Below are 25,545 nucleotides of genomic sequence, written 5' to 3'. Positions count from 1 at the left end.
AATAGTTAATAGTGAATGAGCGGTGTTGGGTGATTTGAGACACAGAGGCACAGATAGCACACTATTTTGATTGTTTTTGTGGCCAATGGCCATCACCTCGTCTCAGGACATTTCATCAGCCTTTTGTTGGAAAACCTTGTGTTGTGCTGCATCCTTGCTAAGGGTGTGATAATGATTACAGCCCGCTAACATTGACAGAGTAAACAGAGGCTTTGCTGTTGAATGAAATGAAATTACAGTGATCGATCCTATTTGTCACGCAGCAACCCCCAGAACAGAAATGATTATGGTCTGCTGGCTACGAAGGTGATGGATATTGAATGTTTGCTGACTGTGTTGCCGTGCCAGGCTGCCTCCAGCTAAGCATTTACACAGGGCTAATTAAATTCTTTATCTATTTCATCTGTCGTGTGCGTGTATGAAGCATTGTGAGATTTGTCTGTTCCCTCGTTACATGTCTGATTGTAATACAATAGTACGGACGTGCAATTTACGGCCTCAGGTAAAATGTCCTTATTATTATTCTGATGTACTGTAATGAACACCAACACAAACGCGATGAATACACAACAGTGAGTCACTTCTCCTGCTTCAATTTTGCTCGCCCAGTGAAGAATGTTATTTTCGCAGGGAGCCTGTTAGGAAGAACTTGGCGATGGGAAACTTAATGCACAGGAAAATAGTTTGAAATCTCCATTATAAAAAGTGGATTACAGTACCAATTCTGACTTATAATAAAATGGCAGAGCTGACCAAACGATACATCAGTGTAGGTCTACGGCAGGGATGAGGGTTAGATGGAGTGACAGTGGAGGAAATGAGAGATTTAAATACAAGTGTTTAGTGTTGTGAAATATGTGCTTTGGACACGGTGTGACCTCTTACCTGCCACCAATGGCTGTGAAGGTCGGCGCAGATTAATTCGATGATGTCACCCATCTGGATGCTGAGCGGGGGACCAGAGGAAGGGCTCGGCGCGCCAAAGTAGTTCCTTATTACCTGCATCTTGGGCAGACCTGCAAGAGGGACACAGTCAGTTCCTGCATACTGGCTTTCATAATGTATATACACAAGTGTACCAGCGATAACATCCACTATAGAGCACTCCAGTACTAGAACCATTTTTACAATTTGTAATGGAAAATACTATACTATATGTATTGCGCACACACACACACACACACACACACACACACACACAAAAAGTCATGCTGTGTTTTTTTTTTTTTTTTTTAAAGCTATGTTTATAGTTGCAAGTTTAAAAATATGTCCTTATTTATAATAGCGACTGTGTTAAATTCTCCTGAGTCTGTTTGTTTTATTACATTCATTTATCTTGTTTTAATTGTTCAGTTCTTTTGGAAATGTTTCCTATAGTTTTCCATGCCAGTAAGGCCCTCTTAAATTGAATTCAATGAAAATGCTGTGAATATTGCTGTGTCTATGTGTTGTGCAAATTCTTCTCTTAAAAGTAGTAGTAGGAGTTGAAGGAGTAGACAATGACAAATATTAAAGGAGTCTTAAACTATCTCATTACATTTCTTCGGCTTGATTCCTGATACTGTATGACCTCAGGTCTAAAAGGGCATGTTTGCCAATCATAAGGTGCGTTATAGGCCATTATAGGTAAGGAGAGGGAGTGTACACACACACAAACACACACACACACACAAACAAACAAGTTCCTTGTTACCAGAGTGCTGCCCTTGCTATATGTTGGACCCATTACTCATTATCATACTACAGATAAGCAACAGTGCTCTCTGGTGCACGGCTGGTTATCAGGCTCGTAGATATAAGATAAGCAGGGGTGAGTTTTAGTGTGGACGCTGTATACTGCTGCACAATGTAGTCTGGCCACCTGGGGGGAATTTATTCTAACAGTCATTTCTTTCCATTAGGAAGATTTGACCAATTTAATGTTAATCACATGAATGATTAAGAATGACAGGAAAAGCATTCTGTTCTATGTCCGGTCAATACTACGTCTGGTCATGGTGAAATGTCTTCTGAGACTCTGAGCAGTGAGTCTGCTTGTCAACAACACATTTCCTCCTCTTTCTTTGCTGCAGTCAGGCAAATGGCACGCATACCTTTTCCGTACCTGCTGCTACAGTAAGCAGTGCTAATTGAAGTGTGCCACTCCGATGTGATGTATTGCAAATTGGTGAGGGTCTGCCCTGGCACTAAAATAAGTACATTACAATCAAGCTGAATTTGTTTGTTCGAAAAGGACCTTAGTCAGCGCTATCTGATATTTGCACAATGGCCAAATGTGAATCGCATTATTGACCAAGATATCACTCACATTCTACTCTAAGATCTCTTGTTATGAAGCAGCCGCCCATGCCAAACGAACCCAGAGCTCATATCTCAGATGCCCGACACAATCAAATCTTCATATATATTTCTCTGCAACGTGCGGTGATAGCGACGCGAAGGAGTACAATATGAGAAAAAAGGATTTCAAGTCGGAGCCCAAAGAAAGGGATAACGCTTTGTACAAACAACAGAGACGTCAACAATATTGCACGGATGGCCAATACATCTACAGTATATATCTGCTATCGGCGCGGCGGCTGGCAGCCTGACATGCGCCAGCTCGCCTGAATAGGTCTTGCAAAGACACAGGGCCGTGGAAAATTGAGTCTTGGGGGCATGAATTATATTCTTATCCGCACAAGGACAAGGCAAGTGTTAGTGCACCTTTTGAAAACAGACTAAGCGAGCCGCGTCAAAGTATTATGAAATGCCAAAGGGCTGGGCCAATCAAATGCCTATTGATTTTAACGCGTCTTCAGTCAGAAATGATTTTCCGCTGCATAATGGATGGAGGGGTGGAAAAAAAGGAGTGTCTGAGCCAGGTTTACGAGAGATTAAAGGCCCTCTGTGTAGAGTAAGCGCTCACAAACACACCATTCAAATGGATGCCGTTCGGTTTTCATATTCTTTTGAAGGAGTGAGACGGAAAGCCACAGAGAGAGAGAGAGAGGCAGGCGGAAATATAATGGCTGCATTTACTATGCACACACTGTAACGTGTCATTTCAAGCACTCAGGTTTTTGTTTTTTATTCAACCTAAACTGTGTACCTGAGCCTTTCAAAGTCATAGACTGAGCCTCAGCTGTAGCAATGGCCAGCAGGTTCACCTCCTTCTGACAACAGGTACTAAAATAATGTTGCTATTGATGCAGAACTATTGACAATCATGGCAAACAACCTGATAGAGGACGGTAAGGCATTGTCACTGGTCTTGTGTGAAGTACATGTGTGTGGTCCCCGAAAGTGGAAATGACAGACGAGAGAAGGATTTGACAGTAATCCTGCTGTGCCAGGTAGAAGCGCTATAACAACGTGTACATTAATAGGTCGGTACATTAATCAGCAGAAGAATAATAGTCTCAGCTTTAGTGAACCCGCATTAAGGGGCATTTTGAACCTTACTCTGACAAATATTTGGATGATTATAGCATACAGCTAATTGGATAGTTGTGTTAAGTGAAAATGATCCTGAGTAAATAATAACTGAGAAACATGAAAAGTATGTCATTTTGTTTTTAAAACAGATATACAATATGTGTGCACATCGCCAGTTGCCAGGATTACATGCAGCAGACTCTATGCACATAAACATTGCCAGTGAGGGAAAACAAACTGACTGCAGTGAAGGAAGAGATATGCAGGGAGATAGGGGGTGATGTCTGGTGTTGTGCTCTGAATATCTTACCTGGATCTCGATCTTTGCCCTGAAAAAAACAACACAACGAGAAAGTTAGACACTGAAAATGGAGCACACACACACACAAACACATGAACATTAAGACAGGGATGTTTTACTTATACATAATATAGTGTAACCTACATCCCCTTCTACTGCCTGGCAATCTACTGAATCAGTTACTAGCTGCACTCTTTAGGAGTCAGGTGAATACAGTCTGACACACACACAGCCTAATACTACAAATAAACACACCTCTCTACCCACACCAAATTATTATTATGAACCCAGCCGGCTATCTGCCTTCCACAGACCACATGCAGCAGGCCTGGTATGAACTACTGCTACATATATCACACCCCAGATCGCGTGCACCGATGCCACGGGCAAACTACTGTGAGTCCTATTGCAGCAGAAATGTCTCAATGTCAATTTGATTTTGATGGCAGATATTTTTTTGTCTGCAGATTATGACATTTTATTTGTTGACGATGCAAAATGACTTTTGTTTATGATGGCAGCCCTCAGGACATTCTACAGTATCTCCAACCAAAACACAGTATAGGCCTACTCCTACTGCTCTACATATTTCCGATATCAACATTAGAACACACTGTATACATGCACAGTTCTGTGCGCATTGCACAACTTTCTTCTGTTCTAAAAATATAGAATTTTGCTTTTCTTTGTAAACAAAGAGCACTTCTCATTTGTTACTATATCTGTTACTTTATATTCAATTCCATGGCATCGTTTTTGCACAAGACCCTTCCAGTGCAGTGTTACTAACAGCTATTGGCATACTACTTAACTAACTTGTTGTAAGCCCAGTCTAATTTCCTGCTTGGGAAAACTGGTGAGCGTTAAAGCAGCAACGCAAGCGGCAGAGTTTGAGAAACAGCAGAGACCAAACTCTGCACCCTAACCAATGCCAGAAAAACCAGGATGTTTGTGCAGATTTACCCTGAGTTAAGTCAATTGGAGTCTCCTTGGCAAATAGCTGCAGGAGAGAGCAGTCTTCAAAGTGCTGCAAAGCTTTGGAGAGGAGGCGAGCAGCAGACACAAGACACACAATACCCACACATCAACACACACACACACACACACATCAACACACACACACACACACACACACACACAGCAGCAGCTCACCTGAGTTCTGACGGAGCCGGGATCTGAAAGAAGTTTGAGAACAGGCATAGTGAATGACGGGTTAGCGGGTGCACACAAACACTTGCACATACTCGTCGGTACAAGGCAACACTCCCTCATTAGTGGAGAAGGCGGACGCTCGTGTCTGACCGGGGTTCGCTTTGTTTTGCTGCACTGCCACTACCTGTCAGCCTGGATAGAAGAGGTAACGAGGCAGGGGGTGGAGAGGAAGCGTGTGTGAAGGCGTGTGTATGTGTGTGTGTGTGTGTGTGTGTGTGTGTGTGTGTGTGTGTTGAGGGGCAGACCTGAGGTTTTTGCTCCACCAGTTTCTTTCATTGGCTCCCTGAGGGATGGGTTACACCCCCTAGACACACACAAACACACACCTTTGCAAACACACACACACACACACAAACTCATACTCTGGTACTTACATAAACATGCACATATTGTACTTACACACTCACACTCACGCACACGCTAGCTGGTAGAACGCCACGCAACTATGCACTGTACCTACACTACCTGTATGTGTGCACACACACGCACACGCACACACACGCACACACACACACACACACACACACACACACACACACACACACACACACAGACACACACACACAGACACACACACACAGACACACACACACACACACACACTTCTCTCAGCAGGCCTGTTGTTCCTCAGGTGAACTTTGACCCGTTGCGCAAACATCTGGTGAGGGAGCTGATAACAGAGACAAACGCAGGTAAACAATGGCTTATCTCTGACACACATACACACGAGTGCTGCTTAACCCTATAGTGTGACTGTGTGTTTGTGCAGCCACGCTGGTGTATTGACTAAATCTGTTCATGCAAGTACTGCTTGGCTTTCTAAGCATCAGGGGGAATAAAGTTCAGTTCAGGTCTGTTAGACCCACCAACATAATAATAATTATTCACCCATACACCTGTACCCTCTATTGTTATCTCTTAGCCCTCCTTCCCTTCCCCTAAGTTGCTTTTGTCGCTCGTCAGGCTGCCGTGTAAATAATAACTTGTTCTCAATGATATAAGTTGCTTACTCTTATGTCTTCACGGGAGGGGTCGCAGCAATGTGAAGTACTAAGACCCTCCCCCTGGTAGATACTGAGTTGATTGAAGAGAGTAAGCAACTTGTATAAGGTGCAGATGCCGATTATAATAGGGATTTTTTAAATTTGTGTAAAGTGATTACAATTTCAAAAGCTGTTTTTTTCTTATCCCGCTAGCGTACGCTAACGTAAACCATCAAAAAAGCGTGTTTTACTTTTAGGAATTTCTGAAGTTTCAAACTTCTTAAAAATACTTTTATTTTTTGTAATGTTCCCAAAGTATTGATCCTCACCCCGGCACACTTTCCTGTAGCGGCAGAGTGAGTGCACTGTGTGGAGTAATGAGGCTTGGAATTCAAAGCGACACCCCAGTCTCCACCAGCTCTCCCGCCGCTGGTGTCGCCCAAATCTACTCAGGTACACAGTGTGCCCAGGTGGGCCTGGCTGTGGCCTTATTGCCTCTGCGACCTGATAGCACCATGACAGATGCCAAGTCCAACAGGAGCTGGCAGCGTGCCACGGGGAACATATACACACACACTCTAACACACACACACACACACACACAATAGCGACACGCAATTTTATGGGGACAGTGTGTGCCGATTGTGTAACCATAAAACTTGCACGCTTGCTTGGTTTCAAAAACACTGTGCAGCGTTTCAGTGCTAGGTGAACGCAAGCATGCACTTTCAAGACCTAAAAAGAACCTCTACAAAACAAAAAGTCTGAATTTAGTTTTTTCACCTCTTCGGGCTGCCTCTCTCTCTGTCACACACACACACACACATGCACACGCACGCACGCACGCGCACACACACACATGCAGAGGACATGCTCAGCTGGTTTCTGAAGGCCCTCTTTTCACTCCGCATGTCTAAAGTTTTCCCTCCATTTCTTTTGGAAGGAGCTGTCAGCGCCCCTGCACAGGGAGCCGAGTGACAGACACACGACAGGAGCATAATAAAAAAAAGTCAAGAGTTTCATAACTCCTCAGTAAAACTACTATTAAGCTTTGGGGAGATGGGTACAAAGAGGCACAGTGACATTGCCTTTAAGGTGCTCTGAAGTGTCAGGAACCACCCAGGGAAGCTGGAGGAAACTTTAGGATGAATATATCTGCAATACTGATCCGATACTTGGATGACCTTATTGGCAGTAAGAGCACATGTTAAGTTCTTATTTGTTTAGAGCAATTCCCTAAATTGTACTCGGTGCAGTATTTTTCAGCACGTTATTTCAGTCCTTTTAAATAACTGTGCAACATATCGCCCTCATCCCCATAATTAGTCGTCTGAGACACTCAAGGTTTTATGTGCCATTGTGTGTAGTCTGTCATTATGTTCTTATGCAATAAAAGTGCAGTTGTGTTCGTACAATTCGATTTAATGTGTCCCTGGGAAACATTTTGTTCAGTAACAGCCTGTTAAGTGCAGAATTGTTGCAGACTACATGTGACATGAGATTATGCAACAAAGTAAAAACTTTGGTTGTGGTGTGTGTGTGTGTGTGTGTGTGTGTGTGTGTGTGTGTGTGTGTGTGTGTGTCGTGTAGTGGTGCATTACCTGTTTTTCCACAGCAACCAAAGCGGCTCAGGCATTCTTTGTGGGCACCTAGACCGCACTTTGAGCACAGGTAGCCCTGGTAGAAGATGCCTCTGCAGACAGACCAAGAGGAAACAGTCACCACATGAATCACTTGATGGTCTCTACCCTAATGACTTCCTCTTGTGCCACCTTGACATTGTGTGGTTTTTAGTGAAATGCCTTTACAACTATTGGACAGATTACCATGCAATTTGGACAATCTTACCTATGTGAATTGTCAAAACTTAGATTTTTTTTTTCAAATGTTTTTTACACCAACTATATGCAAAACTAACACTATTTCTATCTGCCCCACTTTGTGTTTTGTGCCAAATGTAAGCATGCCAGCATGCTAACAAATCATATCTGCTAAACATCAGCTTGTTTCGAGCATGTTAGGATCAGCTCATATTTAAGAAATACTGAAAACATGAGACGGTGTAAATGATGTTCACATACGCAACAATAGAAGCTGCAGAGTGTGGTTCTGTTTTCATCTACATAATCATCTCGGAGGTCCTAAATAAAATGTCGTGAAAGTAAAGGCTGCTTTGCTCTGCTCTCCAGCTAATTGTCTGTTTAACATCTCTGAGAAAACTAGCATGGAGCTAACAAGCAAGTGGGCGGTTATTTTTATTTATTTTTTGCCCAGGTTAAAACAACTGGGAGTTTGTGAATTTTAAAAACATTTGGACACCACTCTGATGAAACCTTTGCAATTCTTATGAAATCAAATTAAAGAAAATAATGGTCATATTTGTCTAAGATTTTGTTTACATCCACTACTGAATATTCTTATCATCGTTTTTTAATTAATGAGACAATACCTCAACAAGGTCTGTGCTCTTACGAGTTAAAGGCATGTGCAAATTCATTTTTGCTGTAGTTTTTTTATATATATAAATATAAAAATGTCATTGACATCTTAAAATCAAAGAATGAAACTTGGGTAACACTTTATAATAACTATCCGTTGTAACTCGTTAATAGATCATTAGTAAACTCTTAATTAATGATTTATTAATGATTTGTTAAGTGTTTGTTAGCAGTTTGTTAAGGATTTATAACAATGCCTTACAGACAGTTAATAGACCATTAATAAACTTTTAGTTAATTGGTTATAAATGACTTGTTAAATGACAGTTAACCGTTTGTTAAGGATTTATAACTGTGCTTTATAGATAGCCGATAGATAATTTTCAAGCTAGTAGTGAATTACTTACTAATGACTTAAGTATCAGTTAATAGTTTATATGTGTTATCGGGACGTTATTCTAAAGTTGCAACTATTCCTCATTTATTAATTGTTTGTAAATGAGGAATAGTTGCAACTTTAGAATAACGTCCCAATAACATATATAAACTATTAACTAATACTTAAAGGCCTACTTCACCAGTTGGAATATGAAGGTGTATTGAATTCTGAGATCCTATGTAGTATAAATGTGCAGATAATTTTTAAATTGGTTCATCCTAGCCTGAGAAAAGGCAGAAAGAGTGTTTTTTTAACCCTATATTTCTCTTTCTCGTGACATCACAGAAAGAGAAATATAGGGTTAAAAAAAAACGTACTTTGTAAATATTACTGTGATGTCACAGTAAAAGACATCACAGTAATATTTACAAAGTACGTTTTTTGGTTAAAGTTGCAACTATTCCTCATTTATTAATTGTTTGTAAATGAGGAATAGTTGCAACTTTAGAATAACATCCCAATAACATATATAAACTATTAACTAATACTTAAAGGCCTACTTCACCAGTTGGAATATGAAGGTGTATTGAATTCTGAGATCCTATGTAGTATAAATGTGCAAAAAAAATTGAAATTGGTTCATCCTAGCCTGAGAAAAGGCAGAAAGAGTGTTTTTTAACCCTATATTTCTCTTTCTCGTGACTAAATCATATCTCTGTATGTAATATAAACTGGTTAAAAAAAACGTACTTTGTAAATATTACTGTGATGTCACAGTAAAAGACATCACAGTAATATTTACAAAGTAAGTTTTTTTTTAACCCTATATTTCTCTTTCTGTGATGTCACGAGAAAGAGAAATATAGGGTTAAAAAAACACTCTTTCTGCCTTTTCTCAGGCTAGGATGAATCAATTTAAAAAAAAATTGCACATTTATACTACATAGGATCTCAGAATTCAATACACCTTCATATTCCCACCGGTGAAGTAGGCCTTTAACTAATATATTAACTCACACTTTACAGATCAGTTGTTAATAGATTATTAACCTTCTACTAATACCAGTGAAACTTTGTAAAACTGCACATGGGTGAAACAAGTTCAAGGTACAGAAATTTGACATGATATTTAAGATATATCAAAGTTTTGTACCTCAACCTTGTTCCACCCATAGACTGTTCTGTGTACTGTTTTTTACCAAAGAAACACCACAGATGAAATGTTGAACATTGTGTTTAATCTATAGAAACACACATACTGAGCCATCACATGGCATAACAGTAGTATACAAAAGTACACAACAACATACAAACCCATGAGGTTTGGGAACTTTTTGTGGTAAACACTGGATAAACAGAATTTCAGATGGACATTTAATGTCCATACATCACGGCAATGTCATGGATTATCCGTCCTAATGGCCCTTTGCGATGCTATAAAGCACAGTTATAAATCCTTAACAAATGGTTGACTGTCATTTAACAAGTCATTTATAACCAATTAACTAAAAGTTTATTAATGGTCTATTAACTGTCTGTAAGGCATTGTTATAAATCCTTAACAAACTGCTAACAGACACTTAACAAATCATTAACTAAGAGTTTACTAATGATCTATTAACAAGTTACAACGGATAGTTATTATAAAGTGTTACCGAAACGTGACTCATCAGACACAGGGGACGCATGGGACAAAAGTTGTACTGAAATAATCCAAGGGAACCAATCGGGACTCAAAGACAAACTTGAGAAACAGCCAACAGCAGGCAATAGCAACAGCATAAAGACAATAATTCGGCACTGCACTTCAGATGCCTCTTGAGACTTCCCTTGAATTATTCCTGTTTTTCTATCCATGCCTCACCCTCAGAAAATGTTTGGCGAATTCTGTGGCCTGCTCTGTATATTCACAGTGCAGTAACCTTGTCCCCTCCTCCCCCCATCCATCGCCTTGAAGAAGTGCTCGAGTGTGACAGACATTTTTTTTTCTCTGTCTGCCGTCCGCTATGTGAAACCACTCAGTCGTTTTCCCGTTGTGAGAAAGACCAAGAGGCACAGTTCTCTGAGCACCGATGCCATTCAGCAAATTCAAAAGGAACTTTGTGTAACCAAGGCAAGTGTGAGCAGCGGAAGAGTAGAAGGAAAAGTGACGGATAGATTGTTAGGGTACGCTGGAGAGAGGAGGTCTTTCAAAAAGGAGCGCTGGCAGTTGTTTGAAGGGAAAGGGTCCATGTCTAGTCCGCGGCCTTTATGTCTGAGGATAAGGCCTTGAAGAGAGTGTGTGCTGCTCTGCCACTGTGTGTGTGTGTGTGTGTGTGTGTGTGTGTGTGTGTGTGTGTGTGTGTGTGTGTGTGGCGTGTGTGAATAATAATTGGCCTCTTACCTCAGCAGCATGTGGCAAGAGTTGCAGGAGGTGATCCTTTCAAAGGTGTGCATGTGAAACTCATGGAAGTTGTTGGTGGCGTTCTCCGGACGAATGTTGGATCTGAGCGGTGAATGACACACAACACAATACTTCAACTTTAGAGGATATGAAAAAGTATCCCTGACATGTCACTTTAAATTGAATTACTTGGAAAAGCACCAGACATTGAAATAGCCCAGACTGTTTGTTTTTTTAAATGTGTCTTAATATAACCAGTTGTTTCTCTTGGAGTGTCATTGAATGCAACACGGAGCTCATGTCAGAACATCGTGTAAGTACGAATTACATGATGTTCTCAATATCAAGACATCAGGTTGAATATTAATAATCGGCATTTAAAGCTGCCTTTAACATATACAGGTTAACACTAACAATGTTGAACTGTGGGTACCTGAACGCATCGATCCAAACTAATGCAACGCTCAAAACCAGACAGGCAAACTATATAATAAACTATGATAAGTACGGTGGGTTGTGCTATAAGTACAGATGACTTTTCAGAAAACTTCTGTGTTTCATTAAAATAATTTCAAAAGCAAAAATACAGTACTGTGTTAAATTTTAATAGTTTATTTTCATATATTAACTAACTGCTGTGAAATTTCTGCCAGTTCTGAGCTGATGGCACTGCTAAGTTTCCATGGCCAACCACTGCGTCTGCTTTGAAATCTTTGTCTGGGAGAGACCTTGCTTATCCAGTATAACTAACGTGTTCCCTCACTTAGCATTTTTTTAAGATTGATTAAAAATATATATATAGTATATTATTTATATTTTTGAAAGCATTCTTAGTTTGTTTCACACCTGCCTAAAACTTTTGCACAGTAGGCCTACTGTATATTTTCTTTTTTTACTTATAATTGCAGCCGACAAAGTATTTTCAAATGGCAGCAGTCACATTTCACTGATACAGTTCTTTCAAATGGGGAAGGAGAGAATTGCGAGTAGACAGAAAAGGTTTGCTAGAGGTGTTCTTGGGCCCTTGGGACATAGATGTGTGTGTGTGTGTGTGTGTGTGTGTGTGTGTGTGTGTGTGTGTGTGTGTGTGTGTGTGTGTGTGTGTGTGTGTGTGTGTGTGTGTGTGTGTGTGTGTGTGTGTGTGTGTGTGAGAGAGAGAGAGAGAGAGAGAATAAAAAGACAGGATTTGCCGGTAGCACATAATTATTGTTCTTTCAAATTTGAGAGCTCCTCCTTTTGTTTTTTCAGTCTTACAATGGCTAGACACCATGATGACTTTGCTGCATACGCTTCAATGCTTTTATATACACAGGTGCTCTTTCTTTTTCATACTCAAAGACTCAAGTGTCAAGCGGCGCATTCTGGGGAATATAGGAACAACGGCGCAGAAGAACTTCAGTAGCGTCCTGGGGGTCAACCAAATATATCCTCAATCTTTCTGATTGAAGATTCCGGTTCACTGGAGACTGCACACCACCACTGACAAAGAAAGTTCCTCTTCTACCACAAAAAATAATCACATTAAAAGAAGATACTGAATTTGTTTCTATGGCAAAAAAAAAAAACAAGACCCTCATAAAAGTCCCCTGAGTTTTCCTTTTCCTTTCACCTTGACTTTGACAGTTTCCTTCCAGTTCCTCTACTTTCTCTGTGAGCTAAGGCTTTGAAAGCTGTCCTATGGAACTTTGAAGGGGTCCACACTTAGGTGGCCGCTTGAATTTTAAGCACTTGAAAACAGTTTGGCCTAGATCGTCCTCCCTCCTACATACTCAACATGTATATACTAAAAACTGTCTACTTAACGATCAAGTGTATGCGGGGTTTGTCGGACCGTTTACACTGAAGTATACAGAAGCAATAAAGAATTTTAAAAAAAATACTTCCGTATCGTTTGAAAAGAAGCAATGCATTGTGGGGCGGTTGAGTAGGAAAAATTAACCTATCGATCCATATACAAAATCTTCCCAGAAGTAAGTACTCATCCGGGCATTTCTCGCCTACACAAACTCGCATATAGCCTGGCACCGCCTGCCTACCTACTTTCGCTCGATTTTCATTTCCCTTCAGTAGTCAGTCTGGGTCCACGGTATATTCAGATTTTTTTCTCAGACAGATTTTTGGCTGTCCAATCAGCGAACAGAGGGAGCGGCTGAGGATAATGACGTTGAGTTTCAGTTATAGTCAGAAGCCGGCGCATGAAATACGTCACGACCAAACTTTATGCGATTGGTTGGCAGATAGAGCCGCAACTAATGATTATTTTGATAATCGAATAATCTGTCGATTATTTTCTCGATTAATCGATTATTGATCAATTAGTGTTTTGGCCCGTAAAATGTCAGAAAATGGTGAAAAATGTTGATCAATTTTCCAAAGCCCATGTTGACCAGTGGCGTTTTCTCCCGGAGGCCAAGGGAAGCCAGGCTTCCCTGTTTTTTAGGCTGTAGTTGTCATCCAATAAAAACATTTATATTAACAGTTTCGGTAATCTTTGGTGCTGTGTTGCTGTCATTTCTTCCCCATTTCTCTCCTCACGTTGAGCATTTCACAATGCGCGAAACAGCGCCCCTTTACATTTAGATTCTGAAGACGCGGCGAAACACTACACTGCACACTGTATGTCTGCGAGGAAGCCAAGGGAAGCCAGCGCGAGCTGGCTTCCCTTGGTAAAAAAAAGAAAAAGAATTGACCAATCAGGTGAGGACACTGCCCTCCTGTGATTGGTCAGGAGGGTGTCAGGAGGGTGCCAAGGGAAGCCACTCGGCCTTTGGCTTCACACCAATCAAATCAAAGCATCATTATCAACGTCACTGAAATTTAACAACAATAACAATAGCGGGAGATTAGCATGTTTGCATTGTTATCATATTAGCAAGAACAGTTATGGAGGGTGGAGGTTTTGAGTATTTAGTAACAAATTATTTTACCAAACTGCCAATTGAGAAGCCATTAAAAATCAAATCTGACGGCAGGCCAATGCGTGTGGAGAGAAAGAAAGTTTATCGCACTTTCCGTGAGGAGAACTATGTCCTCACCGAGTGGCTAGCTGGTAGCGGCAAACTTCAGCTAATGGCCTTCCTCTACAAATAGTGAGTAAAATACACACCTTCTCCCGGCGCGGGTTAACTGTTCCCTTAACTGTCTGTGTAGCTATGTGTGTTGTGTTTTGTGTTATTGTATTGCTAATTGTGCCTTGATTGCCTGGATTAAGTTGCATTGGTAGGCCTACTGTATATCCACTGAAGTTGTTCTGGGTTGTCTTAAGTAGGCTATAGTGTTGTAATGAATATTTGGCTTAAACGAAAAGGATGTCTCGAAAGTGTGTATGTTAAGCACCTACAACTGATTGTGTGAGTCGTGTCTCACGTGAACGTGAAACTTAAAATAGCCTAAAACGTCCCCTAATTATATATTGTGAATGAATTCGAATCTGCATTGGGCATTAAGCGGCTAGTTGTGCATTCCGGTCGGAGTGGGGGGGGGGGGGGGTGCATTTATAATAAAATGTATAATTTAATAAGACGATAAGGAGGTGTGTGAGTGAGAGAGAGAGTGAGTGAGTGAGTGAGTGAGTGAGTGAGTGAGTGAGTGAGTGAGTGAGTGAGTGAGTGAGTGAGTGAGTGAGTGAGTGAGTGTGAGAGAGAGAGAGAGAGAGAGAGAGAGAGAGAGAGAGCGAACGAGCGGTGTCGGACAGATTACAGGCGTGTAAGTCCTGGTAAAGTGACCAGGCGCTATAATAGCTCTTGTAGTTACATTAAATACAAGCTGCGACGTAGCCTACCCTTTTCTGTCCCCCACCTTCCAATAAACATGTAGATTAAAGGTGTTGTCTCACTTGGCTTCCTCAAAAAAAATCCCCACGCCACGCCACTGATGTTAACTTCCTCAAATGTATTGTTATGTCCAAAACACAAAGATGTTTCAGTTTACTGTCATAATAGGATTAAAGAAACCAGAAAATATTCACATTTGAGAAGCTGAAATCAGAGAATTTGGAAAAATGTTATTAAAAAATTACTTGAAACGATTATCGATTATCAAAATAGTTGTCGATTATTTTAATAATCGATTAATAATCGATTCATCGATTAATCGTTGCAGCTCTAAGATCCAGAGTGGCACTGGGCAGATCCAATAGTTTTAAACTTCAACAGACACCCGCCTTCAAGTGAGTTTCCTTTTGTCGTTTGAGTGATTCCAGACCTTCAGTACAAATGAAATGAAGTAAGATGGTCTGGTAGGACCAGGCTAACTCGCATACACAACCACAACATGATCTAATTGACGTCAAAATTAGTATGAGTAGGACGTTAGTAGGGCTTTTTGAACACAGCCTTTGTCTTCGTTTTTTTCTTTCCATATGCAGGGCGGTGTGTCTAGTCTAACCCTCACCCCTCAGTGGCTGCTGAATCTTAGTCAGGCAGGGAACAGTTCAGCTATCTATCAAGCATCGCTGTGGGAGCATGGGATCGTCTGCCAACAGCCTCTATATTCTCACAGCTTGTTCATTTCGGTTACAAACGTTAATCAGCCGAGGCCTCTGTTTCGTAGGTGTCACGTCATCTTCCTCATCCTCTTCCTCACCTCCTGTTCAAGCCCTGTTGCCGTCCTTTGGAACTCAAATTTGGACAAATGTTCTCTTTTCTCCTTCTTTTTCTCTGTATTTTTCTTTCTCTATTTTTAATTCGACTTGTTTGAGAGTCCAACTGGCTGCAGTCACGTCACAGTTTAGGTGTCTTACACTCACCTAACCCACCATACTAATATACTCATTAATATTGTATCCAATGTAGTAATATTATAGTAATAGTATCTGCTACTACAGTTTTTTGTCATAGCCTGTATGTGACGACACTGTAAAAGACAGAATGATAGAGAACAGATGACAACTGAAAGACTATTGTTCCATTCGTCGTTTTCGGTGTCACTTGAGGTGAAATTGGATTCAGTTCAAGATGTGAACAGGTTGATGCAGTTCATTGTAATGCCTGGGTGGTTGAAGTATAACATGATTAATTATAAGTATTAGACTGGAAAGTTGCCTGTTTGGACTATGAGGGACCGGGATTTCACTGTTAGTGCATTTTTCAGTCAGGTTTTTGGGGGCTTTAAAAAGTGAGCGTGAAGCCTATAATCTTGCTCATCTTTTTCGTCACAGCGTCGTGTCCCTCATAAATCGAGGAGCAGCCTGACTTGAATAACAGGACGGGCAATGTGAGCGCTTTGATGCTGTGACAAAGTGCAGCCAAGAGACAGACGAGACGCACACGTCTTGTCACGCTGTCTCGCATGGACACACACAGACACACAGACACAGACACACACACAAACACACACAGAGACAAAACACAACACTCACATGGCCATGCCAAACTGCTCCAGCCACTTCTTTTTCAGCTCTTTGGTCTTGAAGAAGAATTCAAAGCCGCTCTGGCCCTGGTTGTGAGTGAGGTAGAATCCGTAGGACCACTGATACGGGGGAAAAAGAAAAACATACACACACACATTGTTAAGAGAGAGAAAAAAAATAAACGTTGTCTGCAAACAAAATCAATTGAAGATTCTTTTGTGAGTGAGTGAGTGAGTGAGTGAGTGAGTGAGTGAGTGAGTGAGTGAGTGAGTGAGTGAGTGAGTGAGTGAGTGAGTGAGTGAGTGAGTGAGTGAGTGAGTGAGTGAGTAAGGAGGAGGCAGGCGCCGATGGAGACAACGAGATGCAAAATGAAAGAGGGATGCCTCGGGGAGAGCAAAGGCTGAAGGGCTGGAGGAGGGGGGGGCGGAAAACTGTCAAGACAGATACAAAACAAGCGAGGAAGAGCTTGAGGGAAAGAGTGTGAGCTAGCTGTGCCATATAACTGCTGGGCATCAGTCAGCCTTGCACCAACCAAAACAAGTAAGTGAGCCTGTAATCATCCGACATTTACCCACTTCAAAAAAGGCTAAATATCAGTCTATTAGACGACTGAGTCAACACACGCCTTAGCAGATAGAGCATCACTAAACAGATGCTTGTGGGATTGCACTTTATTATGGCTCCTAGTTGTGGTTTTGAACTTTGCAGTGCTCGACTCTGAAGGCTGAAAACATGCCAGCAGCCTCACATCACTGTCAGGGAAAGCTCATCTCTTATTCTTTCTTTTTTTTCTATTGAAAGGAAAAGAGAAAAGGAAAAAAAAGCAGCCGCAGCTCTGCAGAGGCATTTCCCAGCGGACGCCCAAGACGTACGCTCGGCAAAGATATCTCTCCAGCTACCAATTTGTGAAGAGACGGAGGAGGCGTTTGTGTGTCTCCCTGTCAGTTTAAGGATTTTATTTTTTATTTTTTTGTTGCTGGGTTTATCTTTGGAATAAAAAAGGATTACACATATATAATGTAAAATACTTCTTTTAGGATCTTTTTTCTGAAATACAATCAATCAGACCCCCTGTGTACTCCTTTCACCACGCAGGACAATGTGCCTGCCCAGGTAATGTCATTAAACATTATCCACGTGAAATAAAAAAATAAAAATCAGCCACTTACGAACACATTATTGACAAACCATGACCTTTAAAGTTGATATGGTGAACTGGTTAGAATAGGGCCTCATGATATTAACACATCCAGTAGACACTGCACATCATTAGCATTCATTTTCAAGTTATGTTTCTGCCAATCCGGCAATCCAATATTTACTCGTTTTTTAGCTCTGTTTTTTCCTCTCCACCATCTCCCTGAGGGAAATATCTGACTCTTTAGCTGCTTAACGTTTCTCCAGTTAGCATACAGATTAAATATAGTAGTATTTGATCTGTTTTTGTTATAAAGAAATACTGATTATAGCAGCATCGGCTTCATAGGCTCAAACAATCAGCTTTGGGATTGAAAAAAAGGCTTCAGTCCAAATGTTGGAACAAAAGTGAACTAATGCTGTGCACTTTGGACTTGGTTTTACCTTCAGATAACTGGTATCATCTATCATTTTGGGTCTTTTCTGCTTCCCTAAGACAGCCATTTTCCTAAACCAAACAAACTGCACATTATCCATCTTGCCAGCCACTGAGGTAGCTAAGGGTGTTAAGCTATAGAAGCCAATGTGGGTGTAAGCCTACTAATGTCTGTTATTTACAACATCATTATTGCCCAACTCATTGTTTCCTGGCATCATTCCTCATTATGATTGGCAATATTTTTAAATGCTTGGCACGTGTTCACTCAGTGTGTGTGTGTGTGTGTGTGTGTGTGTGTGTGTGTGTGTGTGTGTGTGTGTGTGTGTGTCTTGTGTGTGTGTGTGTGTGTGTGTGTGTGTGTGTGTGTGTGTGTGTGTGTGTGTGCACAGCCGGGCCCAAAGCGACGTTTAATGATAACACCATCTGGGAGGAGGAGGCAGACTGCTCTTGTCTGACACTGTTTCAATCTTACGCCTGTGAACAAACACAGGCAATGTAAGACATGTGCCGGAAAACAAGCACGTGCCAATGTATTTGAGACTCTTCTCTCAATTTGATTATTTTGTTGCTTGTGAAAAGTGCTGAAAAGATTCTTGCATTTAGGAGCACAAAGGGCAGCAGTGGGCTGTAGAGGTCGGTGCTGGTGCTAATGAAATACTATCCAGATGCAGGTTAACTCTGTTTTTACTCCATTTTATGAACCTGTGTTAATATCTGATTCATTGTTAGGGCTGCTCATTATGCTCAAGCAGCGCTGTTAATTGGTTTAGTCACGAGTCCCAACATGGTTTGCAGAGCTTTGCTGACTCAGACATAAACGGTGGCAAGACTTCCTTCCATTATAGCTGATTGGTTGCTAAATGAGATGTTTTTTTTTGTTCTGTTTTTGTATGAAGCAGCACGCTAAAAAGGAAGTTTGACGATTATGTTTTCAAGTTTACACGCTGTTTATAAAAGCAGCGGGGAAAGCAGAAAACACTCACTATGGTGTTGGAGTGGATGGATGTGAATGGCATAAAGCCCATGGTGAAATGAAGTGTCATCAGAAGCTCTTTTTAGCTTGAAGTGGGATGTTGCCTTATTGATAATGGTGATAGCGCACAGCATACGCTTAAAAGGTAAGTGCTCACGACGCCCACGATCAAACAATTCACCAGGGCAACAGTAACCATGGCTGTGTGCAGACCTTTCTGTTTTCCTTGTCCGACGTTGGGTTGTTGGTGATCTTGAAGAGCTGCAGGTCGATGACTTCTTTCATCTCGTAGTTGTCCCCTCGCCGCTTACACACGATCACCGCCGCATCGAACAGAAAGATGTGCCTGTGGTTCAGAGAGCGTCATGTCAAAATAGCAGAAAAGCAAACTTGGATTGATGCACCAGTTAATATTGTCATGTTACTCTGCATACATCGTTTAAAAAGAGGAGGCATCCTCAAACTTAAAGCTACAGGTTGATTTAAACCCGTTGCCAAACAAACTGAAACAAAGTTCATTTAGCCTGTCAGCTCCAAAAAGAGTTCAGAACAATCCCAAAAAAGCACCCAAAATTTTTTTCCAGTTGTTGATTCCACTGCTCAGAAAAAAACGTGGACTTACAGCAGAAGGTATATGAAAATCCATGCACGATCACTAGAGGCTTACCTCACATAGATGCGCAGACAGTGTTGTTGTAATTACTCAGAATTCCTTATGGGGGCGACAGAAGTTACGCACTCTAGCTTTAAAGCTACAACACTGCTTATTAAAGGTTTTATTATCCATCATTATACTGTGTTTGTTTGGAACGCTGTCTCATCATAACTAAATGCTTTTCCTACATAGAAATTGACTTTTAACAACGTTTTGGGACACATTTTTTGGGTGTGTATTCTGTGTGTCAGAAAAGTCTGCCTATCCAGTTCCAGTGATGGCTTGTAAGATATGGATTGCCTTAGGCTAAAGCTACCTGTTGTTTTAAGATACAGTCGACAGCTCATCAATGTAACATAATCCTAGAGATGAAGGGCAGAGGTGTTGGAAGAAAAAAAAAAAGTTCTCTGCTTATACAAGACAGGCGGGTTTGGTTTCTAGCAGCACTTTTGGCTGAGAGTTATGTATACTATGGCAATTTTCCCAGCCGCTGCACCAGACTCCACTCAAGCTGCAATCAGTCAGTGAGTGAGTGAGTGAGTGAGAGAGTGTGGCAGTCGACCAGCGTGTCAGCCTTGACATCTCACCTGTCCTGTTTAGCTCGTTTGTCCACCGAGGCCACCCGGACCTCCCCGTCACCCTTGGGTCTCCCGTAGTGACGCAGACTCTGATTCTACACAGAGAAAAAGAAAGAGATAGAGAAAGAAAGGTTGAATCAGTACAGCATTTTGAAAGTAAAGTTTGTCATCGTCTTTTTGTTATTTCAGAAGAAACGGCAGGTCTTACCAGGTTTTCGATGGATTTCTGATACTGATCTATTTCTCGCAGCGTCTCATTGTCCCTCTTGACTTCATTGACGTACTGAGCCAAGTCCTGCACACAAATCACAAAACAATGCAACATCTATTTCTAATTCAGTTCCATAATCACAAAAAACATTTAACTTGCTTTTTTCTCAGATACTATATTGCGCCCTCAAGATTTCCGTGATGTCTACTATTCCCTATCTAAGTGCTAAGGTTTCCTCTTTTTACGGGCTGTTTTATTCTTCTTCAAAAGGTATACCCATGGGTGATGTGGGCTTGTATACCCCAACGAGACACTGTGTATGTTATTGGGCTGTCCAAATGAACTTTATTTGACTCATTTGTGAATGGTGCGGCTAAAAGCTGTGGACTTGCAATGACTTGCAATGAAGTGCAATACCTTGCAGTCTCTTTACAGACAGGATAATGATAGTTTAGGAGCTAACACAAGCTTTCATAGCAGGCAAAGAGCGTTGGAGGGGAAATAATCTATAATTATATAATTATGTTTATTTAACACAACTATATAATTAGAAGAAACCACACCTGTATAGTCCTAATCAAGCTACCTTGACTGTTGTTACTGTAGTTTAGTCATGAATAGCTGTTAAGGATAATACAGTGAATCGCGCAAATGACTGTTGAACATGTTTGTATATGTAGCTGTGGGATGTACCTTCCAACCCCAGTGTGATTGTATAAGAATGCATGGAGATTAAAAAAAAAATCAACTGGAGAAAATATATACATACCTTCATGGCATCCAATGCCATCCGCAGATTACTCTTGTCGGTGGAATCAAGAGTGTGTTTCACCAGCTCCTGTTGGACACAAACAAATCACACAAACACTATGTAAGTCTACTATGGTAACACCTATGTCACAATGTGAAACCGATTCAAAGCTCTAACAACTAAATAACAAAAATGTAATTATGTAAGATATGATATGACTTGTAAAAAAGGACAGCCAGGCTAGCTGTCACTCACAACACAGAAAGAAAGTCAAAATGTATGAGCATTGTTATCGTACCGCTAACATACACCAAGACCACATCCCACACATGAGGACGCAATGCTTTGGCTTTAGATATGAAATGGAAAAAAAAGAATCCGGCCCTGAAATAAATCAGATATTGTTTGGTGTGTGTGTTAGTGTGTGTGTGTGTGTGCGTGTGTGCGTGTGTGTGTGTGTGTGTGTGTGTGTGTGTGTGTGTGTGTGTGTGTGTGTGTGTGTGTGTGTGGGTGTGCACTCATCCATTGCAGGTGTGTGTGTGTGCATCGGTGTATCTGAAATTGCTTGCCAGTGCCTGGCTGCAGCGTAAACAAGACATCTACACCCCAGCAGTGGAGGATAAGGAAGGATGCCATGCATGTCCTTCATACAGGCCCATACAAGCTGTGTGTGTGTGTGTCTGTGTGTGTCCACGCATACACATACACACACACACACACACACACACACACACACACACACTGAGCCGCTAAGGGAGATATATATGTCTGCTTGGCACTGCTCAAATCCCTGGTGTCAGTCAAGCTCAACCTGGGCATTATTATCAGTAGCAAGATGGCAGAGTCCCATTTATCAATCCTGGCTCCCACCCCGGCACATCCACAGAGATACAGAGGAAGGGAGTGGTCACACTGATAGCCAGGACCATACATGATGGACTCATTGAGGGAATGGTGTGTTCAGTGGGGGCGGGGGGGGAGAGAAATGATGAGCGAAAGGCAGCCAGAGAGAAAGAGAGAAAGATTGATGACAAAAAAAGAGACAAAGAAAAAAAGAGCAAGAGAGAGAGAGAGAGGAACTCTGGGAGAGAGAGGAAGTGACAAGACAGATTCTGTCTGTCACCACGTGGGAAAGTAACCCAGGGGATGCTTTATTTTGGCGCTGCCTGGATGATAGCCGGCAGTGTCTAATAAATGGATCGGTGTTGAAACAATGCAACCACTTTGTCCCTACAGGTTTTTTTCTTTCTTTCTTTTGGTAGAACATTGTAGTTGCATGAAAACATCCTAACCATCCGAGACTTTGAAGTTTCAGAGAGCCTCATCTCGGCCTTTTTAGTGAAAGCCATGTTGGAAACAGATAATTACTGACTCAACATAACAAGCAAAAAAGCTGAGAAACAATGAATACTGGTAGGGGTTCACAGATAAAGTGTACAGAACACACTGTACTGCAAAACAAACATATGCTCCACAAACTGGTTCAGATGTACCGAAGCAAAACAAGGCCGTAATTATTTTAATTTGTAAGTAGGGGTTCAGTTGTTAAGTTTCAAATTCAGTTTTCTTTTTGCCTGATTTTGCTTCCATATACTGTAGGCCAGGGGTGCCCACACGTTTTCAGCTTGTGAGCTACTTTTATAATGACCAAGTCAAGAAGATCTACCTACTATAAAAATGCAAAACATATTAGGCCCTGGGGCTGAGAGGTTTCGTAGGCCCTCTGAGAGTCCGTCTTACAAAACAAAATGTGTAATATTTCTTTTGATTAATAAACAAGAAAAATGTGAAACTTTTAAAGTAAAATGTATCAATCTGGTGCATTTTGAGAAGAATACTGAGGCTAAATCAGCTGTGTCCTATGTGAGCTATTTAGTACTATTTTCTGGAATAATTTGGGGACACAGAATTACCAAAAAGCAGAAAGAAAAAATTTACAGGTTTAAAAAATCTCTCTGTGAAGTATTTATTCATTTTTTTTTTTAATACAGTATACCTCAATATAGGCCCCTGATCTTCGTAGCCACGAACAATGTAATTTAAAAAATATCAATGTACTGGTGCCAGATCTCTGTATGCCCCCCCTACCTACTAAGGTTAGGGGCCTATAATGAGCCAGTCAATGCTCAGGGTCTTCAAAGATTAGGAGCCTATATTGAGCCAGTAAAAAATATATATATATATATATATATATATATATATATAGGGGAGAACGGGGGAATCTGAGGCATCGGGTAATGTGAGCCACCCCCTGTATCTAGGTGGCTCTCATTTCCCCATGGCCCTGAAAGAGAGGACCTCATGGTGCTGTGGTAAGCATGTTTTTTTCACCAAAATAGGTATTTTGCATGTAAAAGTAAATTGTCTTGCTGTCAACTTAATCAACTGTTGTGCCAAAGCAAATGTATTCACGTAGAAACACTTCTATCATACGTGTTGATGAACTACCAACATATAAAGACCATGTGATGATATTAGCTAAAGATTAGCCTGAAATGCTAAGAGAGGTAGTTTTTTCTCAAATTGTGGTGGTGGGGGAAAGTGAGCCAAATGCTGTGGGGGAAAGTGAGCCACTGTCTCACTTTCCCCCACCATGAGGCACAAGTTAAGTTTAGTCTTAAACATATTTTAATGTAATATTGCATGACATATGTTTTATTTTAATGTCATACACATTGTAGAAAAGCCATCATGCCAAGGAAATACACCAGGAAGACGACCTGGGGCAACCACACGGAAAGAGCACCTTCTCATCTTTCCCTGTAACCTTCAGGGCTGGAATGTAGAGTAGGCCTAGTTGTAGAGTATGACAGGCTGATGTTACAATCCAGTTGGGTATTCTCGTGTGTTCTGAGTCCCAGGCTGTTCTCGCTGGTTCTGATGTTCCTATGCTTTGACCCCCAGAGACAAGCTGGCTCTAAGGGTCCTGTGTTCTGACCCCCAGACTGTGTTCTAATCTAACTGGTTCTATCTTTCATTTGAATCTTATTAAAACCTTTTGAATTATAATATGTTGTATTTGATTTTGTTCAGAGTTACTTTCAAGTGTTTAGAAAATTTGCTTTGCTTAATTGACCAAACCCCATCATTATTTTACTAGTCCGACATTAGTTCTGGAATGTGTGGCTAGCTTTCAGGATGTTTACTGTTACAATATTTGTTGTTATGGTAGTTTCAGAGTGGAAAAAGTAAGTGGATCAGTTTACCCCACAGCTGGGGTAAAGTGAGCCACATGACAACTTTTTTTTAAACAATCATATTTTCACTGCCCTTTGTCTTGAAAAAAATTCTGCTAATGCCCATGTCTAGGAAACATCCTGAATTAATGGGAAATGTGTACATTTGAGTGATAAATCATTTTAGCTCGCAAATGTAAAAAGTGGCTCAGATTACCCCGTTCTCCCCTATATATATATTATATATATTTTTTTTAAGAATTCCTTCGCGATCTACCCAAAATGCCATCGACGTAATGGGTACCCCTGCTGTAGGCCTCCTAAATCCTACCATCATGCACTCATTGCTCCACAGAGATTCAACCCTGGCACACACAATTAACAACTACATGCACTAAATAAAACACAGTGATACCATAAGCCCTCCCTGTGGATGAGGAAGTGTTGCCCCTGTCACCTCCACACCCACACACACACTTCTGTAGGCTCAAAAAACATCTCTTCACCCGCAGCCAATGCTGCTGCTTCTCTTCTTATCAATGCACTGTACATCACAGCAAACCCACATGTACATTATAAACAGATCACCTTCAACCCCAGTGTATGATGTCTGTATAAGAATAGGATAGGATAGTTCACCAACATACATACTGACACACACAGACGCATCATTCACTGTGAAGAAGCTTTGTACATAAGGTCAATGTAAAAAAAAAAACATTTGTACTATTTTGAAAAATATTATAGAATGGCAATATTTCTTTGAATCAATAAATAACTATATATACATGTTATTATATATAACATATGTCATGGTTATCAAGTCTTTTCTGACATATTTTGAAAAGGTGCAGTTTAGTTTCCACAGCCTAGGTTCTGCTTCCCATTCACACTGTTGTCACCATTTCAAAAAAACACTCCACCTCACCCTCCATCTCTCTTCACTTGTTTGTGTTTATTGGCTGCTGCAGCTACTCTCTCTCTCTCTCTCTTTCACTCCTCACCTCTCTCCATCTATTTTCTCTGCCCTTCTTTTCTCGATCGGATGACGGTAACGTGCGAGTCATTTCGGCCGAGAGCCATAAAGAAGCTACAGAAATAGACTGGTGTAGTCTCACCAGAGCCCTGAAGGATGGAGGCAGGGGAGGGGAGAAAAAAGCCC

General features: G+C 41.1%; 1 protein-coding gene across 1 annotated transcript in view; it reads right to left on the bottom strand.

Annotated features, from left to right (window-relative positions):
- vav3 (vav guanine nucleotide exchange factor 3) overlaps nucleotides 1-25,545 on the bottom strand; it is a gene marked incomplete at its 5' end in the record, with an annotated part of 85,033 nt that overhangs the window by 15,205 nt on the left and 44,283 nt on the right. The window contains 10 exons of the mRNA XM_080050611.1: nucleotides 886-1,016; nucleotides 3,728-3,746; nucleotides 4,871-4,893; nucleotides 7,515-7,606; nucleotides 11,114-11,215; nucleotides 16,473-16,582; nucleotides 19,226-19,358; nucleotides 20,255-20,340; nucleotides 20,454-20,540; nucleotides 21,226-21,294. Coding sequence (XP_079906737.1) covers nucleotides 886-1,016; nucleotides 3,728-3,746; nucleotides 4,871-4,893; nucleotides 7,515-7,606; nucleotides 11,114-11,215; nucleotides 16,473-16,582; nucleotides 19,226-19,358; nucleotides 20,255-20,340; nucleotides 20,454-20,540; nucleotides 21,226-21,294 — 852 coding nt within the window. The remainder of the gene's footprint in view (nucleotides 1-885; nucleotides 1,017-3,727; nucleotides 3,747-4,870; nucleotides 4,894-7,514; nucleotides 7,607-11,113; nucleotides 11,216-16,472; nucleotides 16,583-19,225; nucleotides 19,359-20,254; nucleotides 20,341-20,453; nucleotides 20,541-21,225; nucleotides 21,295-25,545) is intronic.

Source organism: Ammodytes marinus, assembly GCF_949987685.1.
Source record: "Ammodytes marinus genome assembly, chromosome: 21".
Lineage (NCBI taxonomy): Eukaryota > Metazoa > Chordata > Actinopteri > Uranoscopiformes > Ammodytidae > Ammodytes > Ammodytes marinus.
The sequence above is the reverse complement of the archived record's forward strand: the minus strand, read 5'-3'. Positions and strand labels throughout refer to the sequence as shown.